The sequence below is a fragment of the Neophocaena asiaeorientalis genome, unplaced genomic scaffold (genome assembly GCF_003031525.2).
Source record: "Neophocaena asiaeorientalis asiaeorientalis breed wild unplaced genomic scaffold, Neophocaena_asiaeorientalis_V1.1 scaffold82, whole genome shotgun sequence".
Lineage (NCBI taxonomy): Eukaryota > Metazoa > Chordata > Mammalia > Artiodactyla > Phocoenidae > Neophocaena > Neophocaena asiaeorientalis.
Window position 1 is genome coordinate 683,718 of NW_020173068.1, and position 20,779 is coordinate 704,496.

Consider the following 20,779-nt stretch of genomic DNA (forward strand, 5'->3'; position numbering starts at 1 on the left):
TTTTTTTTTTTTGCGATACGCGGACCTCTCACTGTCGTGGCCTCTCCCGTTGCGGAGCACAGGCTCCGGACACGCAGGCTCGGCGGCCATGGCTCACTGGCCCAGCCGCTCTGCGGCATGTGGGATCCTCCCAGACCGGGGCACGAACCCGTGTCCCCTGCATCGGCAGGCGGACTCTCAACCACTGCACCACCAGGGAAGCACCTATTTCACCTTTATTCCTAGGTTATTTCTTTTCCTTCAGCGTTTTTAAAATGTTGTGCCACTTCCTTCTGACCTCCATGGTTTCTGATGAGAAATTCATAGTCATTCGAATCATCAATCTCCTATCCATAATGTGTCATTTTTCTCTGGCTGCTTTCAAGATTGTTTTCTATGTCTTTAGTTTTCAGCAATTTGATTATGATACGTCTCAGCATGGATTTCTTTGGATTTTTTCCTGTTTGGGGTTTACTCAGCTTCATAAATATGTAGGTTTGTCTTTCACCAAGCTTGGGAAGTTTTCAGCCATTATTTCTTCAAATATTTTTTCTGTACTGTATTCTTTCTATCCTGCCACTCTCCCAGAGAAGGCCTCATCCACCTGCTGTGGCCATGTGGGCCAATCAGAACCCTGAGCCCACATCTACAGTACAGTACAGTGATACAGCCATCCATATAGCTTCTAAATTAGAACATGTTTGGGTCCATCCCCACTTCTGTCAGGGTGATATTGCCTATACATACAGAAAGGGAAGGAGAACCTGCTCCCTCCTGCATCTCAGCAGCAGGTGGGATCCTAGCTGCACAAGGACCAGGAAAAGTCATCTTTAGGTCAGTTTTCCTGGATCAAGCAGAGAGTGGGTAAGGAGTCATGTGGCAGACATGCTACGGCCCTGCTCTACCCTACTTTCCACAAGAAGAGACTATAGGAAGGTAACCCCATTGGAGTTGCCCCCCTGTGTAAAATGAAGTTAGGAAGGAACATCTTTTCCTTCTCCTCACCTCCCCACAAGCTCATTCCCTTCCCTTTGGTCCAGTGAGGAGGGGGTCTGGTGGTACAAGTTTTGCCACATCCCTTTCTTATGTAGGAGGAGATATAAACCCTCTCAGTCTTTTTAGGATTACTGATCTTCTTATAAATCACATTACTCAAATTAATTTTAAAATTATAATATGAATACTTAGAGCCCAACTGAGTTTCGTCCCTCAGTTTAAATTGTAAAAATTGTTTTACAAAAATAGTTTAAAAAAAAAACCCAAAGCATGTATAGGGAGCTGATAGTATACAGGACCCTAGAGATTGAGTGGGCAAAGTATAGTCCCTCCCTGCCCTCAAGGAACACTGGTTCCACAAGAAAGAAAGTCATAAGCCAGTGAGGCAAGGACAGTAAAGGGCTGAGCACACTAACACATGAGGGCCATGGAACGGACGTCCCATTGCACTTCAGTTTGGAACAAGAAAGTCAGATCTTTCCTGAGCAGCACAGCCATGTTTAGAGTGCTTTCATAGCTTTTAAAGATTCCAACCTTAAATGACACATCTTAACTGGGAATGCTGCCTTTGCAAAAGATATGATTATCCTCGTAACTATTCAAGGAAAGGTATATTAGTGTTCACTACCACCATCAAAGAATGATTGTAAAAAAAAAAAAAAAAAAAAAAAAATAGCTTGTTTTTTTTTTTTTTTTTTTTTTTGTATATTTAAAAGAAAATCATTTTGGCTAAATTCCCTGGGCTGTGGGTCATTTTCATTGTGTGACGTTGTCTTCCCCACATGACTCTCCACTCCCTAGCTTGCATTTTGAGGTAAATTTATAGACTGTGTCAACCTCTTGAAAATTGTCAATCCTTCCTTCTTGGTCATTTTAGGGATCATGCACTCTGTGAATACTAGAGAATTAGGCTTCTTTCCAGTATATATGCTGTGGTCACTAAAAGCCATTTTTCCCTTGAAATTTGTTTTATTTATGGGTATAATCTCAGTGTAAAGAAAATGGAATCATGTATACAAGGTGGCAAAATTACCAAGATGTCTGTTTCTTCATATAATTTATCTTAAGAGCAAGGGAACTGACACTTTAAAAAATTTAGGTGACGTAAGTATTATTCCTTATTTTGCTTTTGCAAAAATTGAGGTTTAGGAAAGTTGAGGAAAATGGGCATGTCCTCTAGGTTCTGAGTGTGGAGAAAGAAGGTGACCCTATCTTTCTGAGTCTGGAGCCTTCACAGTATGATGCCCCTACTGCACCCACAAACTTGAAGCTTCTGCTGTTCCTCAAGCTGCAAAAAATTACTTTGAAATGCCGTGACCCGGCTTCCTTTTGTTCTCTGCAGATGCCATCAATAGCATGTAAAACAAATAAACTCAAGTATCTATAGACTGACCAATCAGTCAATGTATGTCCTAGCCCTGTTTCTGACAGGGCTGATAGGATCTATTCTTTTTTTTTTTTTTTTGACAAGAAAGTAGGGTTTATTGGTGGGCATGGGTAGGGAGGGGGCAGCGCCAAGGCTCTTACGAGTGCAGGGCCCACCATTTGTCCAGGGGGCCACGATTAGGGATGTACTTGACCCCACAGCCATCTGGGATGAGCCGCTTTTCTGCCACCATGTTTTCAAATTCATCTGCATTAAACTTAGTAAATCCCCACTTCTTGGAGTTGTGGACCTTCTGGTGGTCAGGGAACTTGAACTTGCCCCTGCGGAGGGCCTCAATCAAATGCTCCTTGTTCTGCAGCTTGGTGCGGATGGACATTATGACCTGGCAATGTGAACCCTGGCCACTGTGCCCTGGGGCTTTCCAAAGGCACCATGCATACCTGTCTGGAGCCTAGATTGAGGACAGCATGCCAGTCATTAATGTCCACTGGAAAGGGCTGTCTCCAAGGTCCCTTAGGGCAACCCATACAGGCAACAGGCTGCATACACTACCGAGGAGGCTGCTGTTTGCAGCCATTGCGCACCAGGCCCCCATGGGGAAAAGAGCACAGTTGGCTTAACTGGCTGCAAAGGATCTATTCTTTGACTTCAAAAAATGAAGAGTGATGGGAGTGTTTCCTATCCTCATTCTGTGAGGCGAGTATTGCCCTAATATCAAGACCAGTCAATGACATCATAAAAAAAGAAAACTCCAAACCAATATTCCTTATGAATATAGTTGTAAAAATCCTCAACAAAATACTAGCAAACCAAATTCAGCAGCATATAAAAAGGATTGTATATCATAACTAAATGGAATTTATCCCAGGAATACAAGGTTGGTTCAACAAAGGAAAATGAGTCAATGTAATACCCCCTATTGACAGAATAAAGGGGTAGGGAGAACACATGACCACCTCAATAGATGCAGAAAAAGCATTTGACAAAATTCAACATTATTTTATGATAATACTCAATAAACTAGAAGTGGAAGGGAACTTCTGCAACTTGATAAAGATTTCTATAAAAAACCCACAACTGGGCTTCCCTGGTGGTGTAGTGGTTAAGAATCCGCCTGCCAATGCAGGGGACACGGGTTCAAGCCCTGGTCCGGGAAGATCCCACATGTCGTGGAGCAACTAAGCCCGTGTGCCACAACTACTGAGCCTGCACTCTAAAGCCCCCAAGCCACGACTACTGAGCCCACATGCCACAACTACTGAGGTCTGCATGTCTAGAGCCTGTGCTCCGCAACAAGAAAAGCCACCACAGTGAGAAGCCTGCACACCGCAATGAAGAGTAGCCCCCGCTCACTGCAACTAGAGAAAGCCCACGCGCAGCAACGAAGACCCAAAGCAGCCAATAAATAAATAAATAAAAATTTTAAAAAACAAACAAAAAGACCCCACAACTAACATCATACTTAATGAAAGACTGAAAGCTTTTCCTCTTAAGGGGAAACAAGACAAGGATGCCTACTCTTATCACTTTTATTCAACATTGTACTGGAGGAGTCTAGGCAGAGCAGTGGCAAGAGAAAGTAATCAAAGGCATCCAGATTGGAAAGAAAGAAGTAAAGCTATATTTGCAGATATGATTTTGTAAACACAGAAACCCCTAAAGAATCCACCAAAAATCACAAGATAAATGAGTTCAATAAATTTCCAGGATAAAGATCAATATACAAAAATCAGCTGTAGGGACTTCCCTGGTGGTCCAGTGGTAAAGAATCTGCCTTCCAATTCAGGGGACGTGGGTTCAATCCCTGGTCAGGGAACTAAGATCCCACATGCCACGGGGTAACTAAGCCCATGCACCACAACAACTGAGCTCACACGCCTCAACTAGAGAGCCTGCACGCGGCAAACTACAGAGCCCACGAGCCCTGGAGCCTGCATGTCACAACTAGAGAAGAGAAAACCCACAGGCCACAGCTAGAGAGAAGCCCACACGCTGCAAAGAAAGATCCCACATACCTCAACGAACATCCCATGTGCCGCAACTGAGACCCAATGCAGCCAAAAATAAAATAAATTAAATAAATAAAATCAGCTGTATTTCTATGCAGTGGCAATGAACAATCTGAAAATGAAATTAAGAAAGCAATTCCAATTACAATAGCATCAAAAAGAACAATATTCCTAGGCATAACTTTAACAAAAGAAGCTCAGACTTGTACACTGAAAAATTATAAAACATCATTGAAAGATATTATAGAAGACCTAAATGAATGGAAAGACATCCTTTGTTCATGGTTTGGAAGACTTACTATTGTTAATATAGCAGTATTCCCCCCAAATATTTACAAAATCAACACAACTCCTGTCAAAATCACAGCTGCCCTTTCTTTTTTTTGTAGAAATTAACAAGCAAAATTTAAAATTCACATGGAAATGCAGGAGGCCCTGAATGGCCAAACACAGTCTTAAAAAAAGGAGAAGATTGGAGGATTCACACCTCCCAATATCAGAACTTACTGCCAAGCTACAGTATTTAAGACACTGTGATACTGGCAGATGGACAGACATACAGATCAATGGAATAGAAATGAGAGTTCAGAAATAAACCCATACATTTATGATCAATTGATTTTCAACAAGGGTGCCAAGTCATCCAATAGGAAAAGAGTAGTCTATTCAACAAATGGTTCTGGGATAACTAGATAACCACTTAAAGAATGAAATTGGAGCCCTGCTTCACACCATACACAAAGGAACTCAAAAATGAATCAAAGGGCTTCCCTGGTGGTGCAGTGGTTGAGAGTCCACCTGCCGATGCAGGGGACGCGGGTTCGTGCCCCGGTCCAGGAAGATCCCACATGCCGCGGAGCGGCTGGGCCCATGAGCCATGGCCACTGAGCTTGCGCGTCCGGAGCCTGTGCTCCACAATGGGAGAGGCCACAACAGTGAGAGGCCCGCGTACAGCAAAAAGAAGAAAAAAAAAAAAAAAAAGACATTAAAAAAAAGAAGAAAGTAAAGAGAAAAACCACAGGGAGAAAATATTTGCAAATCTTATATCTGATAAGAGTTTGGTATCTCCAGAATACATAAAGAACTCTTACAACTCAATAATAAAAAGCCTACAAAATAAAAAGATCTGCAAATACTTTGTCCCAGTCTTTTTATCCTAACAGGATCTTTTGCAGAGCATAAGTTTTTAAATTTGATGAAATCCAGTTTATCAATTTTTTTTGGTTGCTTGGTGCCTATGGATGTCCCATTGCTCCAACACCATTTGTTGCAAAGGCTGTCCTTCTGCCATTGAAATGCTTTTGCACCTTTGTCAAAATCAGTTGGCTATCTGATAAGGGATTTGTGTCTAGTATATATAAAGAAGTCTCACAACTCAATAATAAAAAGAAAAATTACCCAACTAAAAAACGGGCAAAGAATTTGAAAAGACTTTTCTTCAAAGAAGGTATACAAATGGCCAGTAAGGGCTTCCCTGGTGGCGCAGTGGTTAAGAATCCGCCTGCCAATGCAGGGGACACGGGTTCGAGCCCTGGTCCGGGAAGATCCCACATGCCGCGGGGCAACTGGGCCCGTGAGCCACAACTACTGAGCCTGCGCGTCTGGAGCCTGCGCTCCACAACGAGAGGCCGCGACAGTGAGAGGCCCGCGCACCGCGATGAAGAGTGGGCCCTGCTCGCCGCAACTAGCGAAAGCCCTCGCATAGAAACGAAGACCCAACACAGCCAAAAATAAATAAATAAATAAAATTTAAAAAAAAAAAAAACAAATGGCCAGTAAGCACATTGTTAGTCATTAGGGAAATGCAAATCAAACCCCCAATGAGATGTCACTTCATACCATCTAGGATGGATATAATCAAAGAGACAGACAATAATAATAACCTGAAGATATGGAGAAATTGGAGCCCTCATACACTGCTGGTGAGAATGTGAAATGGTTTGGCCACTTTGGAAAACAGTTTAGTAGTTCCTCAAAAAGTTAAACATAGAGCTATATCATATGACCCAGCAATTCTACTCCTAGATATATACCCAAGAGAAATGAAAACTCTTAACAGATACTTGTGCACCAATGTTTAGAGCAAGATTATTCAGAATAGCCAAAAGGTATAAACAACCCAAGTGGCCATCAACAGATGAATGGATAAATGTGGTATATTCATATAACGGAATACTATTTTGCCACAAAAATGAATGAAGTATTGATTCATGCTACAGCATGAATGAACTTTGAAGGTATCTTTCTAAGTGAAAGGAGACAGGCACAGAAGACCACATGTTGTATGATACCATTACATGATTGCATTCCATTTTGAAATGACCAGAATAAACAAATCCATCAAGAAAGGAAGTTGTTTAGTGGTTGCCAGGGGAGAAGGTGGAATGGGAGGTGACTGCTTATGGACATGGGCTTTTGGAAGCAGATGATAAAAATGTTCTGGAATTAGTACGATGGTTGCACAACTCTGTGAATATATGAAAAACTGCTGAATTGTACACTTTACAGGGGTGAATATTATATATTACAGGGGTGAATTATATATCTCCATTTTTTAAAAGGAATGAGAGAAACAACCTTGTTGAAACACTGGAAAGTAAAGCTTATTTGCAAAATATGATCTGTAAATTTGTAAAATTAGTTTGACCCTTGAGGGAACTTCTAAGAAGTCAGATCTAAGGCTTTTCTCTTCATGATTGACCTTGGCTTTTGGTCAACTTTAGTGCTTAACACATCAGAATTTATTTTGGTTTTTTTTTCAGGTGACTATGGTTTTAGAATTTTTTAAGAAGAACGTAATAGCCATTAATAGTAACTCCATTTGAAAAGGCTACAAATCTAATTTTGGATTCTGGAAAAATAACCAAAGCAACGTCTTGTCCTTTGGTAGGATCAGCACTGAATATCTACAGGGCAGAGCCAGCAGTCCTCACCCTCTTTCAGAAGGCTATGCTGGGAGGGAAGCTGGGTTAAGGCCAGAGGACCTTTTCACACAGTGTAGGAGGTGGGAACATCATTCCCCCTTTACAGATGGGAAGCAGAAGCCCAAAAAAGATCATCCCAAAGCTGGAACCGCTAGTTTCTCATCTTTACCCACAGCTTGTTCTTAACCTTCCTCCAGAAAACAAAACTGGTCTTGAAAATAGTACTCCCATCACTAAATTTAAACGTGAATAAAAATAACTGGTATTGGTAGACTGCCTTACTGCCTCCTCAGGCCTGCCCCCAACCTGAGCTGATGACAGTCCCAGGCAGGGGGTTGGGGGTATGTAATATCTTCACTCTACAGATGAAGCAACAGAGCTTGAGAGGCATCATGATGGCAGAAGTCACACAGCTTGGGTGTCCGAGCCAAGGCCAGCCATCTGTCCTGCCTTCCTCCCTGCTCTCCTGCTGTCTCAGCAGTAATGCCAAATCTGATAAGACAAGTTATCCATGCTCCTCCTCCTGTGAAGATCTTGTCTGCTATATACACAAGGCCCTGAGAGCTCCCTGGAGAAGGGTGTTGGAAGACCAACAGCCACAGCACTGGCCACAGGACACCAAGAGCCATGTGTCCTGTCACATAACCTAAGAATACTGGGTTACTTGTTATAGGTTAAGAAACAGGTGACAGGGAGGCAGGTCAGCAGTCTGGACAAGAAATGGTGATGGTTGAACCAGGATCCCTGGAGATGAACAGGGAAGCAAGCAGGGAGGAGTTCAAGCTTTGGGCAGACGAAAGTGTAACAGACCTGGGTCCCCAGCCAGACCTGGCCACTCACCTCAGACAACATGGTTACTGCTCTGAGTTTCTGTTTCCCCATTTGTAAAGTGAGTAAATGGGATGATACCTGGTGTCCCTGGGCACTGGTAAGTGCCCAAGAAGTAGTGGCTGGAACCCAGCATCTGGCTTTGAAGAAGGCTTCCTTCCAAGCAGTGGAGCCTAGCCACCTGTCAGAGCAATCCTGCCCCATCTGCACATTTTCATAAGGTTAAATTCAGTGACTCTTGAATAACTTTTTATAAAACAAAGACAGACACTGACAGAAGGACAGTGCCAAAGTAAGGGGCCCCAGGAACTACAAGAAGCATACTGCTGCAGGCTGTGCCATGGTTTATAGTTTCCAAGTTATGAAAACTGGAGAAAGGAGAGCCCCAGGGCCTGCCCCAGGGTGCGAGCAGTCCCTTCAGGGGCCCTGCTGCTGAGCAGGCAGAGCATTCCCTGCAGAAAGTCAGCCTCTTGGCACAGCACAGAAAATTACATTATGCTCAGTCTATCTGGTGAGAATAAACCTAAGTCAGACTCTTCCGATGGACTGAAGTAAAGAAACCTGCCTCTTGCTTTCTGTCTTCTCCCATCTGCCCTCCATCTTGAAGACACGTGACAGGAAGAGCAGGAGATTCTTCTTCAGAAGACCTTGCCGATTCGAGCCTGTTTCTTTCACTTAAAGAGTTGTGGGACATTGGAAGTCCCTTCAAATGCCTGGGCCTTGGGGGCCTGCACTTTACATTGGCCTCGGAGAGTCCTTAGCAGATACTTTGCCTCATCTGTGAATCTGTCTTTCAGCTCTGTGCAGTGTGCCTAGAAGACTTCAAGCCTCGAGATGAGTTGGGGATTTGTCCATGTAAGCATGCCTTCCACAGAAAGTAAGTATTGATGTGGAATTATTTAAGAGGACCTGAGTTTGAGGCACATTGACCAACTCACTTGTAGGCTTGGAGCAGTGCCAGACAAGCTTGATGGCTTCATGACTGGTTTATAATGCAGAAAGCTGAAAGCGCCCTACAGGCTGTTTTGTGTGTGTGTGTGTGTGTGACATTAGGAGGGATCAGGGTGGTGGAACGTGAATACCAAGGCAGGACTTCAGGCACAGCGCCAGACAAGCCCACACCTCCTTGGAGCCCAGGCTATAAAGAGCTGTTTTACTGGAACTTTCCAATGAGAGTTTCCTTTCCTAAAAACTTATTTTAATCAAAACCATAGTTATGGGCTTCCCTGTTGGCGCAGCCGTTGAGAGTCCGCCTGCCGGTGCGGGGGACATGGGTTCGTGCCCTGGTCCGGGAAGATCCCACATGCCGCGGAGCGGCTGGGTCCGTGAGCCATGTCTGCTGAGCCTGCGCGTCTGGAGCCTGTGCTCCGCAACGGGAGAGGCCACAACAGTGAGAGGCCCGCATACTGCAAAAAAAAAAAAAAAACAGTTATTTTAAATCAAAATAAATAAGTCTGAATGTAAATAGTAGTGTGGGACCATCTCCTCCCCCCTCCTACAGACATATTTAATACTCCCCCTTCTCTTGCAACTTTATGTGTTTTGTATTTCTATTAGAAAACTTCATTTCTCCTCCTTCCCACCACCCTCCTCAATGTACTTCATTCTTTAAGAAGTCATGGATGACTGAGGGTATAGCATACTGACTGTAGCTTCTTGGAAAGCTGGAGTCTCTGGTTCCTCCAGAGGGTGAAATGCATTCTCCACCCAGTGGTAGAACACTTCGGGACCTGGCTGTTCACTCCAGTCCCCACCTCTGAGCAACAGATATGTTCAACATGTGAGGCATGTGGGCAGGGGGTGCCACAAGCATGGGACTGACCTCTTCCTTCTTGTGCTGTCTCGTTCTGCAGGTGCCTTATTAAGTGGCTGGAGGTTCGCAAAGTATGTCCACTGTGCAACATGCCGGTTCTGCAGCTGGCCCAGTTGCATAGTAAGCAGGACCGTGGACCCCCACAGGGGCCCCTCCCTGGGGCAGAGAACATTGTATAGCTCATCACAAGGATCAAACTGTTGCAGAAGCCAATGTCTGCGTGGAGCCAGGAGGAACACAAGCAGTCTCTGTGTTGGCTGCTCTACCTGGGGCACCAGCTGCTGCTTCCTTTGTCTAATGAAGAACTCTTGGGCCAACTAGGCTGGGAACCGAGACTTCTGGGTCTTGTGACAACCAAAGTACTCTGACACCACCCCATGCCAAGAGAAGAGGAGTAGATGAGCCTGCGGGTTTGGTTCAAGAAACCTCATGAGGGTCTCTTGCTAACTCCATTGCACTCTGTCTCCCAGACACTTATCTCCATGTCAAGGTGAATCTTTACCAAGCATAAGGGACGATAAACACAAGTGTTCGAGAAGGGAACTGAGGGCAGGTCTTTAAAGCCACCCCCACCCCGACCCTGTGGACACATGAGCTTCTATGCAGACCGTGCATGCCTTTGCAGCAGCAAACCCTCCTAGCAGCCCCAGCCAAGCAAAAACAGTGGTTACCTCAGCCCAAGCACAACCGGCTGCAGTGCCGGAGGCAGTGCCAACAAGGCTTTTCACGTTATGTCCCTTTGATAAGGCCATCTTAGAACCCAAAGGCTTTGGTTACAAAAAAGCAGCAGTACCCATCACCACAGGTCCTGCCTCAAGTTCACAACACTTGCTTATCAAATCATCTAAGCTAGAAACATTAGATGTGCTTGGAAAGGTCTGGTCAAAAGCCATTTCCTCTTATTTCCCCTCCTACTCACCAGTGAGGCACAGCCAAGCTGCCATCAGGAGCCCCAGCAGGGGTTGGGCCTCTGAGCCCATGCTGTCCCTGTATGACCTGGGGGCCTCAGGGTGCTGCCCACATTCCCACATATGCAGTGTGGTTCCAGCATACCTGCTGGTCTTGGCCCACTGCCTCAGTAGGAAGCTGCTGTAAGCCCCTCACATGGCTCCAAAGAGGAGCATCTTACTGATAACGGCCAGTCCCCTTGGCCCTGCTGAGCTGAGAGGAGGATGTTAACCCCCTTGCTTCTCCCCATCCTTCTTCCTGTTCTCTTCCCTCTCTTGCCCTCTCTTTCTACTCAAAAGAAAATGCTCATCGTTGACTTAACAATTTAAAGTATCCCAAATAAGATCCCTATGTAATTCTGAAGCCAGGGAAATGCTAGAAATTGTGAATAGTTTCAGGAAGCTCCTGCAAGGCTATTCACCATTGGTGTGTGCTTCAGTATTTGGACTTGGATAACTAACTGAAAGTGTCTTTATAGGGGAGAAATGCATGCTGCTCTTTCGCTCTTTCTGTCCAACTTTTCTAGAAATGACTCAGAGTCTAGCAGGATTCATGACTATTTTGTAAGTTAGCTATGTGAAACAGCATTGGGTCAGATAGAAAGCTCTCTTCCACAGCCCTGCTCTCCACCTCCTTCCATCACAGGGGTGGGACTCCTCATCAACAGCTTTGCCTCTCTGCTCCATCCCCCAAGTATGAGTGGGGGCAGTTTCTCATTGGAAATGCAGCCTGCATGATACGGAGAGTGGAGGAAACTTTGCTACTCTGTTCATGGCGTATCTCCAGGAATTTTCTTGGAATCCAGCCTCTACCGTCTTAGAATGGGCGAGGGAACCTGTCCTTGGCTCAGGTGGCTGGGATCAGATGAGGAGGAAAATTCCCATTAGCCTAGAAAAGTGCTGGGCAGAATCCAGTTTGGGAAATTACAAATCCAGTTGGTCGGAATTGGCTGTACCCTATGTGTGACCTATTCATGGTATGCTAACTGGACTGCTTCTTTAAACAGGGCAAGGGAAGTGTGGAATATTTTTATATGAAAGCCTTAGTCTGTCTGGCACCCATGAAAAGAACTATTTGTACACTCCTACTTTCACCCTCTGTTTCTGCATTCTCTATTGTGTAGCACAATAGAGTTGAATGCTGCAAAGCACCCAGTTTATAGTGAAATGTTTTCAGTGACCAATGTCAGAAGTAGGCTTACTTTGGACTAGCCTCATTAATAGCCAACACTCACCATTTTCACATAATGGCTTTGGGACAAATGTCACCTCTTAGTTATGGGGTTCCAATAGGAAATAGAACTTTTCCCTTCAAAGGAGGAATTCTTGTGTTCTATACTGCAAATTATTTCATAGCACAGCTTTTGTAGGATTATAGCCTTACAGTGCGTCAGTACCAAGGAGACAGCCTCACGAAGTCCCTCTATTTGTAGGGAGGCAAATTAATTCATCTCACCGTGTCACAGCTAAAGGCCAGTTGGACCAGACATTCAAAGCCCATCCGTTAGAGGAAAGCTTGAGAGTGCTGTGCGCTCCCCACTAGGCACCATCATGAGTCTGCTTTACACCATGACCTCAACACTTGTGAATGTGCAGGGCTTTTAAAAACCCAGCTCTTCTAAGGTGGGTCTTGACACTGGAGTGGTTAAGAGTGTTCGCTCTGCTTATAATCATCTTCCCTTTCTTGGCTTGGTGTCCTATTGCAGCATGGCCAGTGTCACCTGCAGTAGTTATTACTCTTAGCAACACAACGTGAATGTGTTTGCTCCCCACATCTGGGTCCTCCTCCAGAACGTCCCAGTGCTGCACTGCTGTAACTGAGAACGGCCAGGGTTTAATTTATGTCTTCCTTTAATTCTAATTAAAATCACAGTTTTATGTGAAGGACAAGGTCAAATCTCCATTCAAAAAAAATTATTTTTAAAGAACAAGGATCCCTTAATACTCTTTGATCAAGCTCACACCTCACAGTGAGGCTGCCCTGTCCAAATCTATCTCCATGAGTTGTTGACCTTTTGTTAATCTGTAGACATGTGAGGACTCTGGTCTGCTTTTGGGTCACTGGCAGGTAACGTGATTTTTTAACTTCATCTTAATGTGTCTTAAGCAACTCAGAGATTGGGTGTTGCGTGCTGTGGGTTAGTGGAGCAAAACTCAGACTCAACTGGACTCCATGGGTGGGTGAATCATTATCTAGTTGTTACTAGGGGTACAGCTGAATTCAGCTGGCTTTAGGAACAGGGAACAAAACCAGCCTGACTTGATTCCTGGTTGAGTAGGCCTAACATGCTAGTTGTCATCTGCTGCTTTTCTTTGCCACAGTGATTTGGTTAGGCCTATTCCTAGTAGTTAAGGCCCTAGCGAAGGAACAGGACAAGACAGTAATGGCCAGATGGGAGCAGATGGCCCATGGGGAAGTCTGGGCTGAGGGATACAAGGGACCTCACACCATTGCCAAACACACTGTTCTCGACAAGTCTTGACAAAGATCCTTTCCCCAGTGTCTAGCCCCTCAAATCCATCAAACGAATGACCTCACGCCCTGCTCCTTTCCACATTACCCACTCCAAAGCCTATCATCTTCATGGCCTGGTCCCATGCTGCTAAGCTGCCCTGAACGACAACTGTTTTTCTGAGAAGTTTTCTGGGAATTATGAAATGCACACAGGGAGGCATCCCCAGAGCTCTGTAGAGAAAAGGTGCTCAGCTTGATTTGAATCATCCCCTTGCCACTCACTAGCCACATCCCTTCTTGCAAGTTAGCCTCCCAAAACCTGTTCCCTTATCCACCCACCCAGGGATTATAGGAAGGGTGTCCCCACCAGCTCTTGTGGGGAATTGGCCACCATGTCTGGAGCCCAGCAGGCAGGCCTAGAGTCATGGGGGCTGGTGCTACTAGGTGACACCATCATGCTGGCCACATGGGGCTCCTCTGTTGTCCCGGTAGAAACAACCTCAGCAGAGAGCCTCCTGAGATGTAGGGGCTCTCCCCTGGGTCCCAGTTCACCTGGCTCCCTTCCCTTTCCCCTCTTGATCTTCCTTAGTCAGTTCCGTTTACCTTTGCCCACGGTGCTCCCCAACATGGTTGCTCAGTGCTGAATATTCCCTAATTTTTTGAATAGGTAATCCCTTCAAGTGGTTCACAAATCATAAACAGTTAAGTCTTCCTTGCATCCCTGACCTCCAAGCAAGCCAAGTTCCTCACCCCTTGAGCACCCACTATTAGTTCCTTGTGGATTCTTCCAGAGATTATTTATGCATATACAAGTACATACACATGTATGTATATATGCATGGGGCGTGGGTGTGTGTATATATATATATACACACACACACACACACACAGTTGACACTTGAACAACACAGGTTAGGGGCGCTGACCCCCTGTACAGCCTGCGCATCACTTTACAGTCAGCCCTCTATATCCGCGGTTCAGCATCCAAGGATTCAACCAACTTTGGATCATGTAGAATGTATTCATTGAAAAAAATCCACGTGTAAGTAGACCTGCTCAGTTCAAACCTATATTGTTCAAGAATCAACTGTGTGTATGTGTATAAGTTTTTTTCTTTTTTACTTGTGTAATACCAGACAAGTATATTCAAGGAACATTCCTAGTCATGTGGGAAGAACCATCCCACAAGTCAGAATATCTGTAAAAGGTGAGCCCAGAATTGGGGGATATTTCTATAATCACATTCCTTTTGAAGAAGGCATATTTTCCACTGATTGCAGCATGATGAAATTCTAGTTTGCTATCCCAATCAAACTACAATCCCTCCCTGACCCTAACCACTGATGCCCAAACAAGAAGACAGCACAACCAGTTTCCAGCCTATCTTTCTGAGTCTGTTGCAGGGCACTCAAGAGCAGGCTCCACAGCCAAAAGCAACAGCACAGTCCAGCAGCTTTTGCAGGAGCCTGGACAGGCTGCAGCCGCACCTCAGCCCCCCAATCCAGTTTCAAGTGAGGACCAAGAGCCCAGCAGTGACGTCTGGTTACAACTGTCATGGTTTCTTAGGCAAGCCCATGTTTTTGAGGCAGGAGTTTGAGAAGCAGCAGTAACTGAAGGCTGAGACATACTTCTGTTTTGTGGGGCAGATGTCTCAGATGTTGCTAAGCCAATAGGTGGTCAGCTGCCTCAGCATTAACAGCGATATGGCCGAACGTTCAAGTTCATGAACCTACTCCCTTTCCCTTCCCACTCTTTATGAACACACTAAAAAGAAAATGTTCCCATAGAATTTCTCCTCACCCAACATTTTTTCAACAGCAATTATCCCACCAACATTTTCTTTAAAATTAAGTTCATTCTTGCCCCTGCAGGAGATCCAGGTTAAAGCTGCTTCCTCCAGGCAGCCTTGGGGGGAGGGGCATGGACTTGTGCCTCTCATTCCTCACCCACCTCCTTGGTATCCTGCCACACAGAACAGCAGCCCAGGGATTCCCTAGATTAAAAGTGCAACTTGGGCCCCTGACCTGAAACTTGCAAAGGAATTGTATGTGAAACTCCACTCTTCTGTCATTTGATGAACCTCTTGTCTTTTTCATCGTTAGCATTTAGGAATTTGAGTAAAGGAGATGAAAGTGTCTAAATTCTGGTGAAAGGTGCAGTTGTTAACTGGAAAATGCTGGGTCATGTTCCTTTAGTAGATTAACGAAGGCTTCCACGTGCCATGGAATGTGCTTCCATTTGACTGGGAACATGAGGAAAACAGAGGGGCTTGTTCAGTAAATATTATTCCAGTTCAGCTTCAGAGCCTAAACTGTTGTTGCAAGATGCAGTTTTATTCCACTTTTAGACCAAGCATCAGCACACTTGGCTTACCGACCCAGTGCTCACTTCTGTGGCTGTAGTGTCAGGGCCTCCCTGCTCCAGGGACATGTACCCACATTGTGGGCCCCACCAGTGTCAAAGGACTTGTCTATTCTTCCATGAAGCCCCTCTCAGCTCCCTAGGCCAGTACAAGCCTGGCGGACCTGTGTCTCGGGCCAGGTGCACACCATCCCTCCATCCACCCCTTCCCTCCCAGGCACCCCCCGCTAGAGCAGGAGAGGCAGATGGGGCTAGTGTTAGGAAGTCCTTTCTGGTAACAGCTCAGTCTTCCAAGAGAGTGTTCCTGAACTGTCATCTCTGGGTCTCTTGACAGATCTTTGCCAGAAAGAGTGGATATTAGTCCTATAGTTTTAAGCCCATTGGGGTTTATTCGCTAGATATCGTATAACTCCCTCAAAAAAAGGTTTATGAAATGCTGAACCTCAGGTTTCATAGACATGTTTGTACACTAAGAATTATGCAGCAGAATATTTTTAAACATTCGCAGTTTTTTGTAAGCTATATATTTTTGTATATTTAATTGCTATTTTAAAATTTTAATGCATTTTGCTAATTACTCTTGTTTAAAAAATAAGACATGCATGTAACTGACTTAAATGTAAATAAAAAGCAGATTTAAAAAATACTTTGTGCTGAGCATGTACACACCCTTGGTCACCCACATCCCACTTAAGCCCATGTAGCAAGAGCTGAAGAGTGGTTCTGAACAAACAGAATTGGTCAACAGCAACAGGTGATTGTGACAGAGGAGCCTGGCTTATCTCTCCCCATGGTGTGGGGTGCCAGTCAGGGGTGATGAGTGGAGCACCAGGCCACAGCAAAGGAGAAGGCAGAGAGGCCAAGGCCCCCCTGCCACCCTGGCCTCAGCACCACAGGTGTGGCTGGACACAGTCAAGCAGTCTCCCAAATGTGGACACCAGTGCTCAGGAGGTTGCAATGGTGGAACTGGCCCATGGCCTCACCCCTCTAGCTATATCCCAGGTCTGGAAATACCAACTATTCTGTTGGGAGGAGAAAAAAACATCTCCTGGTCCAAAGCCATCCTGTGGCAGCTACTGTTTCTACTCACCAACCCTCACTAGGACTCTGCAGCTCAGCTTTGGCCCCATAGCTTCAGGGAAACTGCTCCCCCTCAAGGCCATCCATGGCCCTGAAACCAAATCTGTGCCACCTCTGAAACCTCCTCTTAATGCAGGTGCCTGGAGAGCTCCTCTCCCCTCAAGTCTCCAGAGCAACAGGCCCCCTGCACTAGTCCCCTCTGACCACTCTTCGGTGTTCTTCGCAGCCTCTTCCTTCTCTGCACATCTCTTATTATTCTCACTCTACCTTGGGATTCACTAAATTCCCACCTACATTTTACCCACCTACATGCACATCATTCTCAGGTCTCTGACCTAAATATCCAGATACCTATTTGGCATCAAAAATCAGGCAGCCCAAAACCAAGTCTCCCCAGCAAGCCTAGGTGCCCTCACAGAACCTCCTTCCCCCACTTCCAATCTCCACATCTCTAAACTCAACCCTCTAAAGCATCTCTCTCTACCTGACCATCCACTGCTCCCATCTTGGTTTGGCCACCTTCCTTTCACACCTGGACCATGACCACAGCCACTACCACCCCCACTGCCTCTAATAGGGGAGTGTGGGATGGGACCCTCAGGCTAGTATTTGGAGGGCTGACTGGAAGGGATAACTGCTGAGATGAAACAGGGCAGTGGCTTAGACCAGGGTGGTAGCTGTGGTGACAAGACTGAGTTTACATGCATCTCACAAACTGGAGGTAGTGAAGTGGCAGGAAACCGGGAGAGGATGCTGGCGGAGCTTCAGGGGAGGATGGAGACATTTCTGTGTAAAGATGGCCTTGGAGATACAGAAGAGAAGGGAAGCGGGAAAGGGGAAGGGGGAAGAGGGAAGAGAAGGCAGTCAATGCCTTGGGACTGGAGCTCAGAGGCAAGGGCTGGGCCAGATATGCTACCTTAGAAATCAGAGTCAAGGTGAGTGCTGATGACTGCTTAAGGAGATCAAGGATTGAGCCTGAGGGCTAGCAATATCTAATTATCTTCAGTGGAGAATAAATTGGCAGAGACAAAGTGGCCTAGGAGATAGAAGGAAAAGCAAGAGGGGTCTGCAGTGTTAAAACTGAGGAAGATGAGAACATGAAATGTCCATTAGATTTAGCAATGAGATTCACTGGAGTAAGAAGGATGGGCTGAGCACAAAGCACAAAAAAGTCACAGAGGCAGTTTCTCAAGAGCAGGAAGTGGTGAATCCATGGAGGTGGAGGGCGACTTCAAGGCACAAGAGGAAAGGGGGCTCTGCCGGATTCTAGCTGTGTGACTTTGGGCAGTTTCCTCCTCTGTTAAGTTATGGAGATGACAAGGGCTGCATGACACGACCCACAAAAAGCAATGGCACAGCCTCGTGAGCACAGTAACCGCGGGGAGAGCAGACGGAACCCCACAAGGCCTCAGAGGTCAACCTGGATCTCCATGGGCAGCGAACAGGTTCACGCTGGCTCCATTCCTCGGTCCAGAGGAAGAAGCCAACCTCTACCAAGACTCCATCTAGAAACCTGTCTCTCCTCAAGCAGCCTTTCGAGCCTCCCACACGCAGCCCCTCCACTAGATCTAACTGAGCCAGCCTCCCAGGCAGTTTCCAGCAAGCACAAGGCAGGGAGCATAAGGCGGGAGAGCCCCGCCCTGCTCTCCATGAGCTAATCAATGGACACCTCAATTCCTCCCTCTCTACCAGCCTGAAATAACCAGATTCCCCCCACTCCTTGAAAAGCTGTCGATACTGGCAGCCCGCTTTGTCTGCTTTTAGTCTTCCAGATGTGCTTTTTCTACTAGCTTACTCACTTCCATCACATCAATTATCCCTCCACTACCCAAGGAAATTCTGCCCAGGGGAGAAGTCCTTTCCCTCCAAACAGACCTTCCCAGGATCTACAGTGTAAACAAGCTGGAACTGCCCTTCCAAAAGTTGCTTAACTGTTAAAGGCACAGAATTAACCTGCCCAATAAGTCTGTAGAACCTTGAAACATGTTTTTCAATACATTCACACAAGCTAAATGCACACCAGAGTTAATGCACATTAAGATGATCTCCAAGGCCACACTGATAAAATTGTGATTAGATTATAATACATAGTATCAATAGCTTGCCTTACATTTAGCTAGTTCGACAGGACACAAAACCACAGCCCGTTGAACACAGAACAGCTCTCCTCCCCTGAAGAGGCTCCACAAAGTGATGCTGAATTTCAAAAATACACAGCAAGTTGAACAAAGCTATACTGAAGAGCAACTTAAATACAGAGAATTCTCACCGACATGGACATGGTCCACTTTTTTTTTTTTTAATATGTATCTTTCCTTACTGGTTATTAAGATTTATCTTGATGACTTAGAAAAATACATTTGTCCTTTCTCGCTTTGATTCAGGTAGTACACAATCATAAAACTGAGTAAGTCTCTTAAAAAAACAAGTCCACAAATCCCATTGTGGAATGTTCCAGGAACCCCTCCCCAGGTAACAATCAGGGGATCTTCAATAGCTCAAGGAGTGCTCCAACAGCTCCAAAATAACCCTGAAAAAAAAAAAAGAAAAAGAAAAAAATAAGAGCAATTCTCCTTTGACTTATTTAAATTACCATAAATATGATTACTAGCATTAAAGCCAACACAGCCCTTAATTCCTGACACCTATTTCCTGACTCCCATTTTGCTGAGCCCAAGGCCAGCCTGGGAGCAGAGAAGCTCTGCAGAGCTCCCAGGCAGCGGGGGAAGGACACTCTGGCACATCAGACCAGAGCCCACAATTGGGGCTCCACAAGTTATGAGGCCCAGAGCAGCCCAGTTACCCCTGGTAAAGGACGGTACCTGGGCCATCTCCTGCAGAATGAGGCGGTGAGAAGCAACAGGGGCCTGGAGCATTTCCAGACAACTCTGGAATGAAGGGAAGATGAGACATGAAGTGCAATGAAGGAGAAGCGGGGACAGGTCATAGAGGGCGAGGGCTAGCTGGGCTGAGGGTGGAAAGATGGGGGTGGGATGGGTTCAAGACTCGCCTGAAGAAGTGGATGAGGGTGGCAGACATGTTGATGTCCCTCCCACACATCCGGTCACACCACCCCTGAGAGAACAAGGACACAGGAGCAAGAGATGTGGAGAGCAAGGAAGGGGGTTCCATACAGGATGTGCAAAGCTGAGGTGCCCCAGGCAGCCAAGCAGCCACACCCAGAAAGTCACCGGATGTCTGGATTTGGAGCGGGGCAGCAGTCAGGGCAGTACTGGCAGAGGTGAGCAGCAGAGAAGTGGACAACAGAACCTTCAGGCAACGTGTAGAGAAGGGTGAGGACAGAGGAGCAACATCTGAAGAACAGAAGCAACTGAGGGGAAGGCAGAGGCATGAGACAGAAGCAGCAGCTGAAGGAAGACATTACAGGACCATCTCCTGAAGTAAGTATTCAAGGCCAAATACAACCAAGACATGACAACCCAAACAAGAAACCAAAACAAGGATTAAATATAAAAGAAAATGAGGCAAAACCCATACTGGCAGAAATCAGCAGGAATCAGAGAATAATCGTACAATGATACAGAATCCATCAAGGTCTCCAAAGGATGCAATCAGACAGTAAAGTACTGTAAGAAAGAAAGAAGTGACTGAAAAAGGAATATGGGAAGATCCTGGAAGACCTGCTATGGATTAGAAGAACATATGAGGGACTTCCCTGGTGGTACAGTGGTTAAGAATCTGCCTGCCAATGCAGGGGACACGGGTTCGAGCCCTGGTCCGGAAGATCCCATATGCCGCGGAGCAACTAAGCCCGTGCGCCACAACTACTGAGCCTGCACTCTAGAGCCCGTGCTCCGCAACAAGAGAAGCCACCAAAATAAGAAGCCCACGCACTGTAACGAAGACCCAACGCAGCCATAAATAAATAATTTTTTTAAAAAAAAAGAACATATGGGGCTTCCCTGGTGGCGCAGTGGTTGAGAGTCCGCCTGCCGATGCAGGGGACACGGGTTCGTGCCCCGGTCCGGGAAGATCCCAC

At 45.8% G+C, this 20,779-nt stretch overlaps 2 protein-coding genes and 1 non-coding gene across 3 annotated transcripts in view; 1 reads left to right on the plus strand and 2 right to left on the minus strand.

Moving 5' to 3' along the window:
- Positions 1-15,508, plus strand: part of RNF24 (ring finger protein 24) — a 132,717-nt gene extending 117,209 nt beyond the window's left edge. Inside the window, exons 5-6 of the mRNA XM_024743273.1 lie at positions 8,921-9,000; positions 9,977-15,508. Of these exons, the coding sequence (XP_024599041.1) occupies positions 8,921-9,000; positions 9,977-10,115 (219 nt within the window). The 3' untranslated portion in view covers positions 10,116-15,508. The remainder of the gene's footprint in view (positions 1-8,920; positions 9,001-9,976) is intronic.
- On the minus strand, positions 2,858-2,992 carry LOC112398623 (small nucleolar RNA SNORA70). Its single transcript, XR_003003030.1, has one exon. It is a non-coding gene; the product is annotated as a small nucleolar RNA SNORA70 (small nucleolar RNA).
- A 142-nt stretch (positions 15,509-15,650) lies between the features above and the next one.
- The window catches only part of PANK2 (pantothenate kinase 2), a 33,052-nt gene continuing 27,923 nt past the window's right edge, over positions 15,651-20,779 (minus strand). The window contains 1 exon segment of the mRNA XM_024743272.1: positions 15,651-19,309. Within this exon segment, the coding sequence (XP_024599040.1) occupies positions 19,259-19,309 (51 nt within the window). The 3' untranslated portion in view covers positions 15,651-19,258.